Source organism: Coregonus lavaretus (assembly GCF_964263955.1).
Source record: "Coregonus lavaretus genome assembly, chromosome: 16".
NCBI classification, from domain to species: Eukaryota; Metazoa; Chordata; class Actinopteri; order Salmoniformes; family Salmonidae; genus Coregonus; species Coregonus lavaretus.
Genome location: NC_140003.1, coordinates 29,428,487 through 29,443,422, shown reverse-complemented (window position 1 = coordinate 29,443,422; position 14,936 = coordinate 29,428,487). Strand labels below are relative to the sequence as shown.

The 14,936-nt window shown below is 43.3% G+C and overlaps 2 protein-coding genes across 3 annotated transcripts; one reads left to right on the top strand and one right to left on the bottom strand.

Annotated features, from left to right (window-relative positions):
- Positions 1-24: 24 nt before the first annotated feature.
- On the bottom strand, positions 25-7,699 carry LOC311143322 (CCR4-NOT transcription complex subunit 11-like). 2 transcript variants are annotated; one of them, XM_084179154.1, is made up of 7 exons: positions 6,654-7,699; positions 6,349-6,513; positions 5,920-6,072; positions 2,908-3,110; positions 2,594-2,796; positions 2,399-2,495; positions 25-539 (listed from the first exon to the last, which is right to left on the bottom strand). In XM_084179154.1, the coding sequence occupies exons 1-7, from the start codon at positions 6,970-6,972 to the stop codon at positions 342-344; spliced, it is 1,338 nt and encodes a 445-aa protein (XP_084035280.1). In that variant the 5' UTR covers positions 6,973-7,699; the 3' UTR covers positions 25-341. The 2 variants fall into 2 exon arrangements, with proteins under 2 accessions (XP_084035280.1, XP_084035279.1); XM_084179153.1 differs by having other exon boundaries at positions 2,896-3,110; positions 6,654-7,392.
- A 2,635-nt stretch (positions 7,700-10,334) lies between these two features.
- On the top strand, positions 10,335-14,881 carry LOC311143323 (large ribosomal subunit protein eL31-like). The gene is made up of 5 exons (XM_084179155.1): positions 10,335-10,423; positions 12,863-12,969; positions 13,475-13,600; positions 14,377-14,489; positions 14,814-14,881. Exons 2-5 carry the CDS (start codon positions 12,863-12,865, stop codon positions 14,843-14,845), a joined length of 378 nt encoding a protein of 125 aa, XP_084035281.1. The 5' UTR covers positions 10,335-10,423; the 3' UTR covers positions 14,846-14,881.
- The last annotated feature ends 55 nt before the right edge of the window (positions 14,882-14,936 follow it).

Here is a 14,936-nt window from a genome sequence, read left to right as displayed (position 1 = left end):
GAAAATACAAGCCAACAACCCAGATGGTTCATTACATATCCATTTAATGAAACAAAACCGACAAGCAATCAATCTCTGGGGGGGGGGGGGGGGGGACAGTTTCAAAATCTATTTTCAAAATATGTCCATCTTTGTCCAGAAAAGAGAGAGGAAAAACAGTAACTGAGTTCAAAGCCGGACTCCAGGCGAGATTGTGAGGATTGTCTGGGTGGTTATACAGTCTTGGTCAGTATCTCTTGGTTGGGGCGCTATTTAGCGGGTTGTACCTCTGTGGGCTTACTACCTGGGGGGCGTTATTTGGCACGTCAGGCTACTGCCAGGTTCTATGTACTATGAAAGCATTATTTGGCAGGTTTGACCTCAGGGGGGATTTCTCCTGTATCCAGGGTCTTGAGGAGGCGGAAGAGGCCGGCTGCCTCCCGTATGCGGCTGAACTCAATGCAAAAGGCCTGCACCTCGATGAACAGGTCCTGCACGTTTATGATCTTATTCCGGATCAGAGACTGCAGGAACACACACACCAGGCGCACCAGGCGGTTCTGCAAACGGAAACAGAGGTTTTACATACACATCTGAAACACTGGCTAACACAGTGGAGCCTTGACTAACTAGTTTTTTTAAAAGTCATCTTTAGCAGGGAGAACCCACAAATGCACTTCCTGTTACAACTTTCAGAAAGAAAGTGGCATGCATCCTCTGGTAAGACAAGCATTTACAGTGCACTTGGAATGTATTCATTCAGACTTGACCCACATTTTGTTACCTTACAGCCTTATTTTTAAATGGATTAAATTGTTTTTTCCCCTCATCAATCTATACACAATTCCCCATAATGACAAAGCAAAACCAGATATTTAGAAATGTTTGCAAATTTATCAGAAATAAAAAAACGTAAATATCACATTTACACAAGTATTCAGACCCTTTACTCAGTACTTTGTTGAAGCACTTTTGGCAGCGATTACAGCCTCGAGTCTTCTTGGGTATGATGCTACAAGTTTGGCACACCTGTATTTGGGGAGTTTCTCCCATTCGACTGTGCAGATCCTCTCAAGCTCTGTCAGGTTGGATGGGGAGCGTTGCTGCACAGCTATTTTCAGGTCTCCAGAGATGTTAGATCGGGTTCAAGTCCGGGATCTGGCAGGGCCACTCAAGGACATTCACAGACTTCTCCCGAAGCCACTCCTGCGTTGTCTTGGCTGTGTGCTTAGGGTCGTTGTCCTGTTGGAAGGTGAACCTTCACCCCAGTCTGAGGTCCTGATAGCTCTGGAGCAGGTTTTCATCAAGGATCTCTCTGTACTTGCTCCGTTCATCGTTCCCTCGATCCTGACTCGTCTCCCAGTACCTGCTGCAGAAAAACATCCCCACAGCATGATGCTGCCACCACCACCATGCGTAACCGTAGGGATGGTGCCGGGTTTCCTCCAGACGTGAAGCTTGGCATTCAAGCAAAAGAGTTCAATCTTGGTTTCATCAGACCACAGAATCTTGTTTCTCATGGTCTGAGAGTCTTTAGGTGCCTTTTGGAAAACTCCAAGCGGGCTGCGATGTGCCTTTTACTGAGGAGTGGCTTCCGTCTGGCCACTCTACCATAAAGGCCTGATTGGTGGAGTGCTGCAGAGATGGTTGTCCTTCTGGAAGGTTCTCCCATCTACACAGAGGAACTCTGGAGCTCTGTCAGAGTGACCATCAGGTTCTTGGTCACCTCCCTGACCAAGGCCCTTCTCACCCGATTGCTCAGTTTGGCCGGGCAGCCAGCTCTAGGAAGAGTCTAGGTGGTTCCAAACTTCTTCCATTTAAGAATGACGGAGGCCACTGTGTTCTTGGTGACCTTCAATGCTGCAGAAATGTTTTGGTACCCTTCCCCAGATCTGTGCCTCGACACAATCGTTTCTCGGAGCTCTACGTACAATTCCTTCAACCTCATGGCTTGGTTTTTGCTTTGACATGCACTGTCAACTGTGGGACCTTATATAGACAGGTGTATGCCTTTCCAAATCATGTCCAATCAATTTAATTTACCACAGGTGGACTCCAATCAAGTTGTAGAAACATCTCAAGGATGATCAATGGAAACAGGATGCACCTGAGCTCAATTTTGAGTCTAATAGTAAAGTGTCTGAATACTTATGTAAATAATGTATATATATATTTTTTTAATACATTTGCAAAAAAATCTAAAAACCTGTTTTCGCTTTGTCATTATGGGGTATTGTGTGTAGATTGATGAGCAAAAAAAAGTATTTTATCAATTTTAGAATAAGGCTGTAACATAACAAAATGTGGAAAAAGTCAAGGGGTATGAATACTTTCCGAAGGCACTGTATATGTGACTGACAGGTCAAACACTAAGCTACAGCCTCCTGTCATGGGCCTTCCCTTCCACAGTTCTCCTTACCTGCATGTACTTGTCTTTGATCTGTTCACACGTGGAGATACAGTTGGAGATGTACAGGTGAATGAACTCTGGAGGGAGGTCCACAGCAGTGGTTAGCCTGTGCACACAAAGAATAACCTCACATAAATAAACACATTTTAAAACTGATTGTAGACAAATTAATTATATAAATCAAATGATATCCAAAGCCCCCACCTATTGACCACCTCCATGGAGTGCAGGGACATGTCCATGTTGACCAGGACGGAGAAGTACTCAGTGATCTGGCTGGACTGCATCAGTTTTAGAAGCATCTCGATGGCCACTAGAGGGTTGTTTTCCACCAGGTCAGGCAGCTTGGCCGGGGTCAGACCGATGTGGTACACCAGCTTAGGATCCCTCTCCAGCTCACTCAGGAGCTGTAGGGAGACCGCAATATTTAGAGAGATATTCTGGTGGAATTCCCAAGGGAAGGTCATGTTTGAAATATATAAGATACAGTTGAGTAGACAGTGTACCTGTCTACTCACCTGTGACTGCTGCTGGGCAGACAGTGGGCTCTTGAAGGCCTTGGCCATGATGCGTTTGATCTCCACGCCCGTGCTGTTCTTCACACACATGGAGCGATCCCACTGCACACTGTGGTCGGGCTCCGTGGGGTTTAGCCACGCCAGCTCGTCCTCACAAACGTGCAGGGGAGGGGGCGGCCGGATGAACTCTGGACGGAAGTGACCTTGGGGGAGGTAGGGTCACAGGGAGGCGTTACAGGCTGGATATGTGGCTTGGCTTACGTGATACTTGGGATATCGTATATACTTCAGTATCATTCCTGTGTCATTACAATACCAGGCTAATGAAAAGACATACACTACGTGACCAGAAGTATGTGGACACCTGCTCGCCGAGCCTCTCATTCCAAAATCATGGGCAATAATATGGAGTTGGTCCCCCCCTTTGCTACTATAACAGCGGGGGCAATGTCATGCTGAAACAGGAAAGGGCCTTCCCCAAATTGTTACCACAAAGTTGGAAGCACAGAATCGTCTAGAATGTCATTGTATGTAGCGTTAAGATTTCCCTTCACTGGAACTAAGGGGCCTAGACCGAACCATGAAAAACTGCCTCAGACCATTATTCTTCCTGCACCAAACTTTACAGTTGGCACTATGCATTCAGGGAGGTAGCGTTCTCCTGACATCCGCCAAACCCAGATTCGTTCCGTCGGACTGCCAGATGGTGAAGCGTGATTCATCACTCCAGAGAACGCGTTTCCACTGCTCCAGAGTCCAATGGCGGCGAGCTTTACACCACTCCAGCTGACGGTTGACATTGCACATGGTGATCTTAGGCTTGTGTGTGGCTGCTCAGCCATGGAAACACATTTCATGAAGCTCCCGACGAACAGTTCTTGTGCTGACGTTGCGTCCAGAGGCAGTTTGGAACTCAGTAGTGAGTATTGCAACCGAGGACAGACACGCTTCAGCACTCGGTGGTCCCTTTCTGTGAGCTTGTGTGGCCTATCACTTCACGGCTGAGCAGTTGTTGCTCCTAGATGTTTCCACTTCACAATAACAGCACTTACAGTTGACTGGGGCAGCTCTAGCGGAGCAGAAATTTGAAGAACTGATTTGTTGGAAAGGTGGCATCCTATGACGTTGCCACGTTGAAAGTCACTGAGCTCTTCATTAAGGCCATTCTACTGCCAATGTTTGTCTATGGAGATTGCATGGCTACATGCTTGATTTTATACACCTGTCAGCAATGGGTGTGGCTGAAATAACCAAATCCACTAATTTGAAGGGTTGTCCACATACTTTTGTATATACAGTTGAAGTCGGAAGTTTACATACACTTAGGTTGAAGTCATTAAAACTAGTTTTTCAACCACTCCACAAATTTCTTGTTAACAAACTATAGTTTTGGCAAGTCGGTTAGGACATCTACTTTGTGCATGACAAGTAATTTTTCCAACAATTGTTTACAGACAGATTATTTCACTTATAATTCACTGTATCACAATTCCAGTGGGTCAGAAGTTTACATACACTAAGTTGACTGTGCCTTTAAACAGCTTGGGAAATTCCAGAAAATGATGTCATGGCTTTAGAAGCTTCTGATAGGCTAATTGAAATCGGTTGAGTCAATTGGAGGTGTACCTGTGGATGTATTTCAAGGCCTACCTTCAAACTCAGTGCCTCTTTGCTTGACATCATGGGAAAGTCAAAAGAAATCAGCCAAGACCTCAGAAAAAAGTCTGGTTCATCCTTGGGAGCAATTTCCAAATGGCTGAAGGTACCATGTTAATCTGTACAAACAATAGTACGCAAGTATAAACACCATGGGACCTCGCAGCCATCATACCGCTCAGGAAGGAGACGCGTTCTGTCTCCTAGAGATGAACGTACTTTAGTGGGAAAAGTGCAAATCAATCCCAGAACAACAGCAAATGACCTTGTGAAGATGCTGGAGGAAACAGGTACAAAAGTATCTATATCCACAGTAAAACGAGTCCTACATCGACATAACCTGAAAGGCCGCTCAGCAAGGAAGAAGCCACTGCTCCAAAACCGCCATAAAAAAGCCAGACTACAGTTTGCAACTGCACACGGGGACAAAGATTGTACTTTTTGGAGAAATGTCCTCTGGTCTGATGAAACAAAAATAGAACTGTTTGGCCATAATGACCATCGTTATGTTTGGAGGAAAAGGGGGGTGCCTCGCAAGCCGAAGAACACCATCCCAACCGTGAAGCACGGGGGTGGCAGCATCATGCTGTGGGGGTGCTTTGCTGCAGGAGGGACTGGTGCACTTCACAAAATAGATGGCATCATGAGGAAGGAAAATTATGTGGATATATTGAACCAACATCTCAAGACATCAGTCAGGAAGTTTAAGCTTGGTCGCAAATGGGTCTTCCAAATGGACAATGACCCCAAGCATACTTCCAAAGTTGTGGCAAAATGGCTTAAGGACAACAAAGTCAAGGTATTGGAGTGGCCATCACAAAGCCCTGACCTCAATTCTATAGAAGATTTGTGGGCAGAACTGAAAAGGCGTGTGCGAGCAAGGAGGCCTACACACCTGACTCAGTTACACCAGCTCTGTCAGGAGGAATGGGCCAAAATTCACCCAACTTATTGTGGGAAGCTTGTGGAAGGCTACACAAAACGTTTGACCCAAGTTAAACAATTTAAAGGCAATGCTACCAAATACTAATTGAGTGTACGTCAACTTCTGACCCACTGGGAATGTGATGAAAGAAATAAAAGCTGAAATAAATCATTCTCTCTACTATTATTCTGACATTTCACATTTTTAAAATAAAGTGGTGATCCTAACTGACCTAAGACAGGGAATTTCTACTAGGATTATATGTCAGGAGTTGTGAAAAACTGAGTTTAAATGTATTTGGCTAAGGTGTATGTAAACTTCCGACTTCAACTGTATAGTGTATGTTTTTGTGTCAACATTCACCTAACTTATGTCGTCCATAAACATAACACAGACTAATAACAAACTGATTGATGAAATGCTCCACTTACTCTCCAGTGGAGGTCGAGGCCCAGTGACCAGAGACTCTGTGATCTGATTGGCCACTGAGCTGTCGAACCCAGAGTTGGAAGAATCTGGGTCCGGGTCGTTGAGGATGCTGGGAAAGCTGGCCTTACTCTGGGTGGGTAGCTCTGACTGGCGCTCTGCAGTGTCAAGGGGAGAGAGAGGAATAAGAGTTTACAAATGAAGTGTTAGAATTGCTGCATAGTAAAGTGTAAAGAACTGTCTGTTGTACTACAGTAATGATATGAGAGGTGTTATGTCTCAACACAGGCAAATCTCTATAGGTGGAATCCTAACTTTGAAATCCACAATTCTCCATCATACATAACTCTTTTTGAGTTGCCTAACATTCTTGAGATTCTATAACCATCCTCCATACAAGATACATGAGAAGTGCATACATGCAGGTACTGTACCTGCCAATGCCAACTGCAGCCCACTAATGTCTATGGACTGTGGCATGTTCTCCACATCCATGCAAGACACCTGTCTGGGGGTCTTCTTGAAGAGTTCCCTTGGAGGCGCAAGCATTAGCTGGGAGAGGAAGAACTTCTCGGGCTGTGTAATGGGTGGCAGGAAGCCTATGAACAGTCATATGATCAGGATATACTTGAGTTAATATAATGAAAGCAACACAAACTGCTGATGAAAACTTTGGACAATACTTCTTACTATCCAAACGGATTACATTTGATATTTTAGTCATTTAGCAGACACTCACCAGACAGTTGTTTCTCCTGCTCCTCCCCAACTGGTGAGGGGTTCAGCAAGTGAGCAAAGACAGCGGCAAAGGGATTGGCGGCCAGTGGCTCTGTGCGGTACATCTCCCAGAGGAGGTAGAGGGCTGTCAGGCGCTGGGCAGAGCTTGGCAGAAGGTCCGGCTGTTGCAGCAGCATCACCAAAACCGATCCTACTCGGAAATGTTCGGCCTTCGCGAAGTAATGATGAAAGGCGGTTGATAGACTTTCAAAAGTGTTGGTGCAAGCTTCCTCGGAAATGATTCCCAAGAGGTTGGACAGCTCCTTCGGGGCAAGTGTCATCGTACCTATGTTGTTGATAGCTAGCTTTTAGCTACGTGACCAAAATGATAAATCAGTACTTGCACGTAGTCTTTTGTAATTGCACGTATGTTGCGTTATTCAGTTACATACTTAAAAAGAAGCTAGATACATTTCCACTAACTCCACAGGAGTGCAGATATGGGCAGCAAGCTAACAGTTAGCAAATGCTATTAGCTCGCGCTAGTTAGCTTACTAGCTAGCTTGTCAGCAAAGTCATCGTAAAAGTAAGTTATACAGCTAAACAAAATTGACCTCGATCAACTAAAAAAATACATAAGTCTTACTGATCGTAAAAGCATGAATCGAATTATTATCTAAGGTTAAATATGAAGTAAGTTAGCTTTTCTCAGCTGTTTTCCCAACAGTTTCCACTTCGTTCACAACATTGGAGCGTTGAGTTTTGACCTTTGACTCGACGCCGGTAACAACGTGCATTATGGGAAATATAGTAAAGAAGATTATTCTTTTATTTCCGCTTGCTAGAGACTTTTCGTGGCTACAACAAAAATCTATACAAATTACAGATAAAACATTTGTTAAAAATGTGGTATAATTTATTTATTGTTTCGGAAAAAGCACTGCAAAAAAGACATTCGTGTCTGTATTTTTCTGCTTCATAGACAAGTCAATGAACTAAGAATACCAGACCCAGCTTTTATCGCATTGGGTTCTATGGGAGAGCCACCCCGTTAAGCAGACCGGAACTGACCTTTTTTTTAACGGCCTGAGCGAAGAGAGAGGAAGAGGCGTCCGTGACAGAGAAACCTTTTTTGTATGGAGGTCTATGAGAGAGTGTTGAATTACGTGAGGCTGATTTTATCGAATATAAGTTTTGTAATGTTTAGGCTGTTACAAATGTACTGATATAAACGGATGCATGTGCAGTGGCGACCCGTCATTTTGAGCCCCACCTGTTTGTTTTTTTGTCTGTTTTGCATGTTATTTTGTTATTTTTGGCATTCAAATTAATATGTGTATTGCGTTAATAAAGCCACATACAAACTATGTTTTGCTTTCTTGAGTAAAGCAGCTCCAAAATGCAGGTGTTTCAGCCTAGCTCAGTGCTTTTTGTGGTGGTTGGGCAGCCAGAGAAAAATACTGAGTGTAGGGGTTGGTAATGTTCTCTAGTTGCGCTGTGATTGGCTCAGTGTTCTGTCACTCATGGGGACACTACGTCACCACAAAATTTACGTGTAGAGCTAAAAAATGTAAGCCCCTTGGGTGCTGCCATCGTGTTACATTAGAATTGCCCATCCAAAAAGGCTCAAGGTCATAGGCCACAGATAAAATGACGTCAAATCACGTTATATGTACAGTAGCTTTGATTGGACTGATCATGTCAACATCATACTTTCAAAATCTTAGCCAGCAAGCTAGCAGTCATCATCATGAATCAAGTCAACTTTCTACTGGGAAATCCTTTTCAATCCTTGTCATATGAAGATAAATAATGAAGAGAAATTATAGATAAAACGTATCGGTGCTCATCGGCCATTGGACGTAAACATTACACAACAAGTTGGAAATCGCAAATTCAACAATGAGTGGTTTGGAAAGAATCAGTGGCTAACTGCAAGCATTGCAAAGCAATCACTAGCCTGCTATTCAGTGGAGTGGATGTGTGGTCCAAGTCTGGGTTTAAGGGTCTCTTTTCCAAGATTAAAAGGATAAACATTCAACATTGGCCATGCTGTCAATCCAACATGACTTCTACCACGCTCAAAACAACTGGAAACTCGGAACTGGGAAATCTCAGACTTCAGTGAGTTCAAGACTACTGGGAACTCTGAAAAAAATGAGCTCCGACTGGGAAAATATGTTTTGAACAGTCATCCAACTCGGAATTGCAAGTCCGGAACTCGGGCCTCTTTCTAGCGCTCCGACCTGAAGGTCACTGACATCATCATGATTCGACCTTGTTTTTTTCTGAGTCCCAGGTTGTCTTGAAAGCACAATAAATCCAGAGAATGCCAGTATGAAAAGTGTATGCACTCACTAACTGTAAGTCGCTCTGGATAAGAGCATCTGCTAAATGACTAAAATTTAAATGTAGAAACCACATTTGTTTAAGCAAGTCAGCCATAACAGCTATGATTTTTTTAAAGGTAGTAAATGAGGCTGAATTAACTGTTTCGCTGCCAGACAAGGCTCCACTGATAGCCAGGTTTAGCAGTGGTAAGGTGTTGGGACTCTGCTGTTGGGATAGCTTAATGTCGGCCCTAAGAGTTTGTGGGCACCGTTTGTCACCTTTATGGTGCAATTAATATATTGTTTTGTGTTGTGTAGTGGCTTTCCTGGCATGCATTAAAAACAATTGGGGGGAGTTTGCCCCACCAAGATTTACATGCTAAAATTGCCACTGTCCATGTGGCATTCCAGCAACTTGGAGAAAAACTACTTAGTGCCTGTCGTATCATTGGCTAGAATGGTCCCACCTGATCTTGCCTGCCTTCAATCATTGAGGACATGTATTAACGGTTGTATTGCCATTGTTAGAGCGGTCACTCGGCTATCTCGTCAATATAATAGATCATCTTTGCCTGAGTGAACCTGTGGAGTAAACACAGAGAGGAAGAGATAGGCCCAACTCGGCAGAAAATCTGTCTCCCTCCATCCGGTGGAGTTTTTTAGTTGTTTCCCCCCACAAAGCAAGGAGTTTTTGTATGGAGGTCAATGAGAGTGTCGAATTTGGTCAACCAAAATATTACATTTACGTCATTTAGCAGACGCTCTTATCCAGAGCGACTTACAGTTAGTGCATTCATTATTTTTATTTTTTTTCATACTGGCGCCCCGTGGGAATCGAACCCACAACCCTGGCGTTGCAAACGCCATGCTCTACCAACTGAGCTACCTCCCTCCCGGCCATTCCCTCTGCTAGACAACGCTGGGCCAATTGTGCGCCGCCATGGGTCTCCCGGTCGCGGCTTAAATATGAATGGCTTATTTGCTACGTGAGGGTTATTTGATCAAATAGACGTTTCTTAATGCTTTAGTTGTTAAAAGTGTACTGATATAAGTAGGAGACGTGACATCCCGGCAACTTTGAGAGAAAAAAACACTTTATATCGTAGTTGTTTCGAGATGGCTATGCATATTCACATATGAGGCCTCCCCATTAAATACATGCGGTTGACGTCAACAACCCTCATCGAATATTCAAGAAATGATTACAATAATGAGATGTATCCACCAATCCAAAGAAAGGATAGGCGGGAGCTAGACAGCCCGCCGTGATGCTTTGTGGACAATGACTCCCATTGTTAGGGCAGAGAGACGTGTATCTTGTTAGTATATCCATCATCTTTGGTAAATTTAGCCACCATATTTGTTTCTTGCGTTTAGAACGACCCGGATGTGAACCCTTTTTTCGTTGCCTTTCAGTACCCACAAGTCTTTGCAACTTCCTTTCCGACATTTCTCGGGCAGAGTAAGTACTAGTTTACCAAATGTGTGTTATTTATCTAACTTCATCCTGACCTTGTGTTAATATAATCCAATATTTTCATGACATAATTACAAGATGAGACACTGAACTCCCTAAACGATGCAATCGTGGTGGAATATGCCTAAATGATCAATTGTGAATTTTTAAATGGAAACGTGTAGCCACTAAACAGTCAGTTTGCTAATCACACGTCTACAACCCCAGCTGAACGGAACTATTGTCATAAATGTCTCGGTTATAAAGCGCCTTAGTCCTTTGTTTAGGTCTTATCTGGGGTCCCTAATTTCTGTTTCACAACATCCCGTTGTTACTAATGTAAAGTTATTCAGAAACCAATCGCTGTAGTTAGTTAAACTAGCCAGACAAATATATACCGTTATCATTAGCTAGCTAGCTGTATTGCCTGGCGTCAGCAACCAGACGTATGCCCAATTACGTGTACATTACTTATGCCCCACCAACACTTATCTAGATGGCAAAAGTTACTGGTATTGTAAACCCATGAAATGTATTTTCTACAGTATCCTAATTAATCCTACCATGAAACTTCACGTGGAATTGTTTACGTTCATGTCAATGAAAGCAGTGGAACTGACAGCGGTTTAACTACTGTGCAGATATGAAACAAACTATCATATCAGTCAAATTTCAAATTCCCACTTTATGCTACAAAACCAACTAGAATAGACTATGCAGGTCAACGAATGATTAATATAATTCACCAATACATTTATTAGTAGTACAAAAATTATTGCTATCAGGTTGTAAATCACAGCTGGCCTGGTAAATTGTTTGCTGCTTCCATTCAGAATGCCCTGTTTCAGTTTCAATGACTAAATATTTTGGACAAAACCGGAAGAATGCAAGGCTGTAATGTCAATACAATCAAACTAGCAGGGCAATGACCACAAGTCAGTCATAACGTGCCTAATAGGCTAATGTATAGTCAATACAATCAAACTAGCAGGGCAATGACCACAAGTCAGTCATAACGTGCCTAATAGGCTAATGTATATATTTAGGATGCTAAAAACGCGGAGCCTAACTTTCGCTAGCTGCTAGGATGTCATGTCATTGGAGGAGTGGGTGAGTGACTGACTTTTTCCCCTCATCGTTTTTCGTTGGCTATCCACAGGTAGATGCAGGTGTCATTTGGTTAGCTAGCTAGCAAGAACGTGAACGACTGTTAAACAGTTTTCATATCTCTTGCGTTCGCAAGTTCACTCTGGCTATCACTCTCCTCCAAGTGTGCCAGAGAGCATAGAATAACTGACGCGCAACACCGGCTGAATATGACCAGTGTAACTTAAACATAGGCAAAAAAAAGTAATAGTTAGTCATGGACGCTCTAGATAACATGTAAACAGCCTAACCAGCTCTGCTAGGGCAAGTAAAATGTTCAGTGAGGTGTTCAAATTTGTGCCTAGAAGTAGCTAGGTAGCAAACTAGCCAACTTTAGCCATTTAGCTTGGGTGCTTGGTTGCAGGCATCCTGCAGAAGGACAAGTAAGCTACAATTCCCCATCCTTTATCAGTGCAATTTTGACGGCCAACTAGCTGACAAAGTTTGAGGTTTTGTCTAATGTTTGTTCGTTATGCTTTAGCTCATCTTGCTCTGGCTAGCATTAGTTGTTGAGGTGCATAACTGAGGGAGAGAGAGAAAGCCTACCTTTTCATGGTTTGATCAATAGGACTGTAAAGTTCCCAAATGTAAGAGGACTCCCGTGGTAATGAAATATTTGCAGAAATCCATTGAGGGATATTTTGTGGCTTTTGGCGAATGTGTTCTAATTATCTAAAGTCACGCTGTTGTAACTGCTGGTAAACACACAGTCGAGTTCAAAGTGAATGATGCCAAGCCTGTATGGCAAATGGCTTGTTTGTATAAAGGCCCACTGTAGCTATGGTTGGCTATGGTGCACCGTTCTGCGTAGACTCCAGTCCTGGACGAGACATGTTTTTTTATAGATTTTATTTACTATAGTGTATTCATTTTCCAAACGCGCAGCCGCTGGACTAGACAGATGTTTTTTAGGTTTTATTTACTGTGGTGTCTATTAATTGTCCAAAAGCATGGCTGCTTTCCAACTATATTGCTATAGAATTTCCACAAGCGCCTTAGTATATGTAATTCCGAAATATTTTAAGAATGAATGAAAACATGAAAATGACCATGTCTTAAGTTCTCGCTTGTCAGATAATGTTTTAAAAAAAGAATTCTTCCTTGGGGTGTATATGAACAGATTTTAATAAGATTTCATGTTGCTAAAATGCTGTCAGTTCCATTTTAAGCTCAGTGTTGACTTGTTAGGGGACCACTCTACTTTTAACCAAATAAGCAGTGGACACTTGAGAAATGCATGTCTTGTCTCTGGTTATGAGGAAAAGGTTAGTCAATGTTTTATGTGATGTCTTTTCTTAGATGGCGCCAAACAAGAAGGGCGGTGAGAAAAAGAAGGGGCGTTCTGCCATCAACGAGGCTGTGACCAGGGAGTACACCGTCAACATCCACAAGCGCATACATGGCGTGTGAGTACACTGTCTGGGGGCATGGCACTGAGTCTGCTGCTGTAGAGTTATGGATGTGTGCCATCTACACACGGTTTGAATGAAGTACTGTATGTTTGTATGCTTGCAAGATGTCTTTGGTGCTTTGATGGCTGGTCTAAGGTAATTTGATGGGCTATCCCACTGAAGAGGATTTGAGGGAATGGTGGACGTAAAATGATTAGAGGCAGTTGACATTGTTTTGATTTTGTACATGCTAAATGTTGGAAGTGTGCTGTTGCTTATGGGAAAGAACGTGAGGCGCCAGTGTGAATTACTCATTTTCCTTCCCAGGTCATTATAGGTGGACAAAAAGCTGGTGCTGTGTAGTGTAGAACTACAATAAGGGTCATTTTCACAAGGGCTTCCCTTGTTATATTGCTTAGAAAAATAGACATTGCTTGCTCTGACAAATGTGATGCTTTGATCAACCTCTTTGATAATCATGTGCATGTAATTAACGTTGCTTCTTGCTCTGTTCCGTCAGGTCCTTCAAGAGGAGGGCACCTCGCGCTCTCAAGGAGATCCGCAAGTTCGCCATGAAGGAGATGGGAACCCCTGACGTACGCATCGACACTCGCCTGAACAAGGCTGTTTGGACCAAGGGTGTGAGGTAAGCAAACCCCCGTGTTTCTTGCGACAGAGGCCTTAGCCTGCTGGTCCCTGGTACAGAAAAGGTTATGGGCTTAACTTGATCGACTGCTACATTTCAAAACTAACACTTTTTAAACTGTCATCTCAGCCAATCTGAGTGACACTGAGTTGAGGGTACAGTATACCACATGTTAATGCTGTGGCTGCAATAAGTATTGGGACGATATGCACTTAACCGTAGTATGAACTGGACTATGCTGAATTCCAAATCGCCTGTGCAGCCTTGTCAAATTCAGTGCTTCCTCTACAATGGACTGCACTGGCCAAAATGGCTGCCATAGTGAAACTGTAGTTCATGGGCCTCACATTCATTTTCATGAATGTTGGGGATACATTTGTGCTAATGACAATTGATTGTTGATTTCAGTGATGCACATTGTCTGTCCATTACGTCTAATTGAATGGAAAGTTGAACATCAGGATCTCTTCCAGTCTCTCTCTATTGCGTCACTCTTTTCCCCTCTCTCTCAGCCAAAAAAACCCACTCGCCCCTGTCCTATCTGCTTCATGCAGTGTTGTCCTGTTATCAAGGGGTAGAGGCTAATTAGCCCGGCGGATAGACACTTTGACTGAGCCAGCATCAGTGCTGGCTTCAGAGCGAAGTGTTATGCTTGGCGATGGGTGTAGAGTTGGTGCAATTAATACAAGTTGCGGCGTGTAACGTTTTCCACAATGCCATGCACTAAAACTGAGCACATTTCTCCATGTTAACTGATTATTTGTATGTTATTTCAGGAATGTCCCATACCGTATGCGCGTGCGCCTGTCAAGGAAACGCAATGAAGACGAGGACTCTCCCAACAAACTGTACACCCTCGTCACATACGTCCCTGTCACAACATACAAAGGTAAGTCCAACATTTGCTTGGCTGTGTGCTGTGCTCACTGCTGAATAGTATCCAGAAGTGTACTTGCATTTCTGAGGTTGGCGATCTGGTGTATTTGAAATTAGCAATATTTGTAGGTCACCCACTGGGTACAAAATACCCTGGTAGGTGACCGTAATTAACAAATTGTGGCAGAATTATTTTCAGATCAGCTGCATACAAATGGGTATACAAAGTAGAGGACCTGTAAATGCTCCAACCAAAGCTCAGAGCTAGTTCTCTGCTGTTCCCCATTTGCCTGTTGAAGACTTCACTGATTCTGATAGTTTTATTTTTTCTCTACAGGTCTGCAGACAGTCAATGTGGATGAGAACTAATTATTCACTGGTGTTGAAATAAATGAATAAAATAAACTGCAGTCTTGGATTTTTTCTTCATCAGGAGTTTATGCAATCACTAACTGGGATT

Coding starts and splice junctions, on each gene's coding strand:
- LOC311143322 (XM_084179153.1), bottom strand. CDS start 6,972: ATGACACTTGCCCCGAAGGAGCTGTCCAACCTCTTGGGAATCATTTCC. Junction 6,073..6,348: donor GCTGCAGTTGGCATTGGCAG/GTACAGTACCTG, acceptor TTGACACTGCAG/AGCGCCAGTCAGAGCTACCC. Junction 540..2,398: donor TCAAAGACAAGTACATGCAG/GTAAGGAGAACT, acceptor TTCCGTTTGCAG/AACCGCCTGGTGCGCCTGGT.
- LOC311143323 (XM_084179155.1), top strand. CDS start 12,863: ATGGCGCCAAACAAGAAGGGCGGTGAGAAAAAGAAGGGGCGTTCTGCC. Junction 12,970..13,474: donor CACAAGCGCATACATGGCGT/GTGAGTACACTG, acceptor CTGTTCCGTCAG/GTCCTTCAAGAGGAGGGCAC. Junction 13,601..14,376: donor GTTTGGACCAAGGGTGTGAG/GTAAGCAAACCC, acceptor ATGTTATTTCAG/GAATGTCCCATACCGTATGC.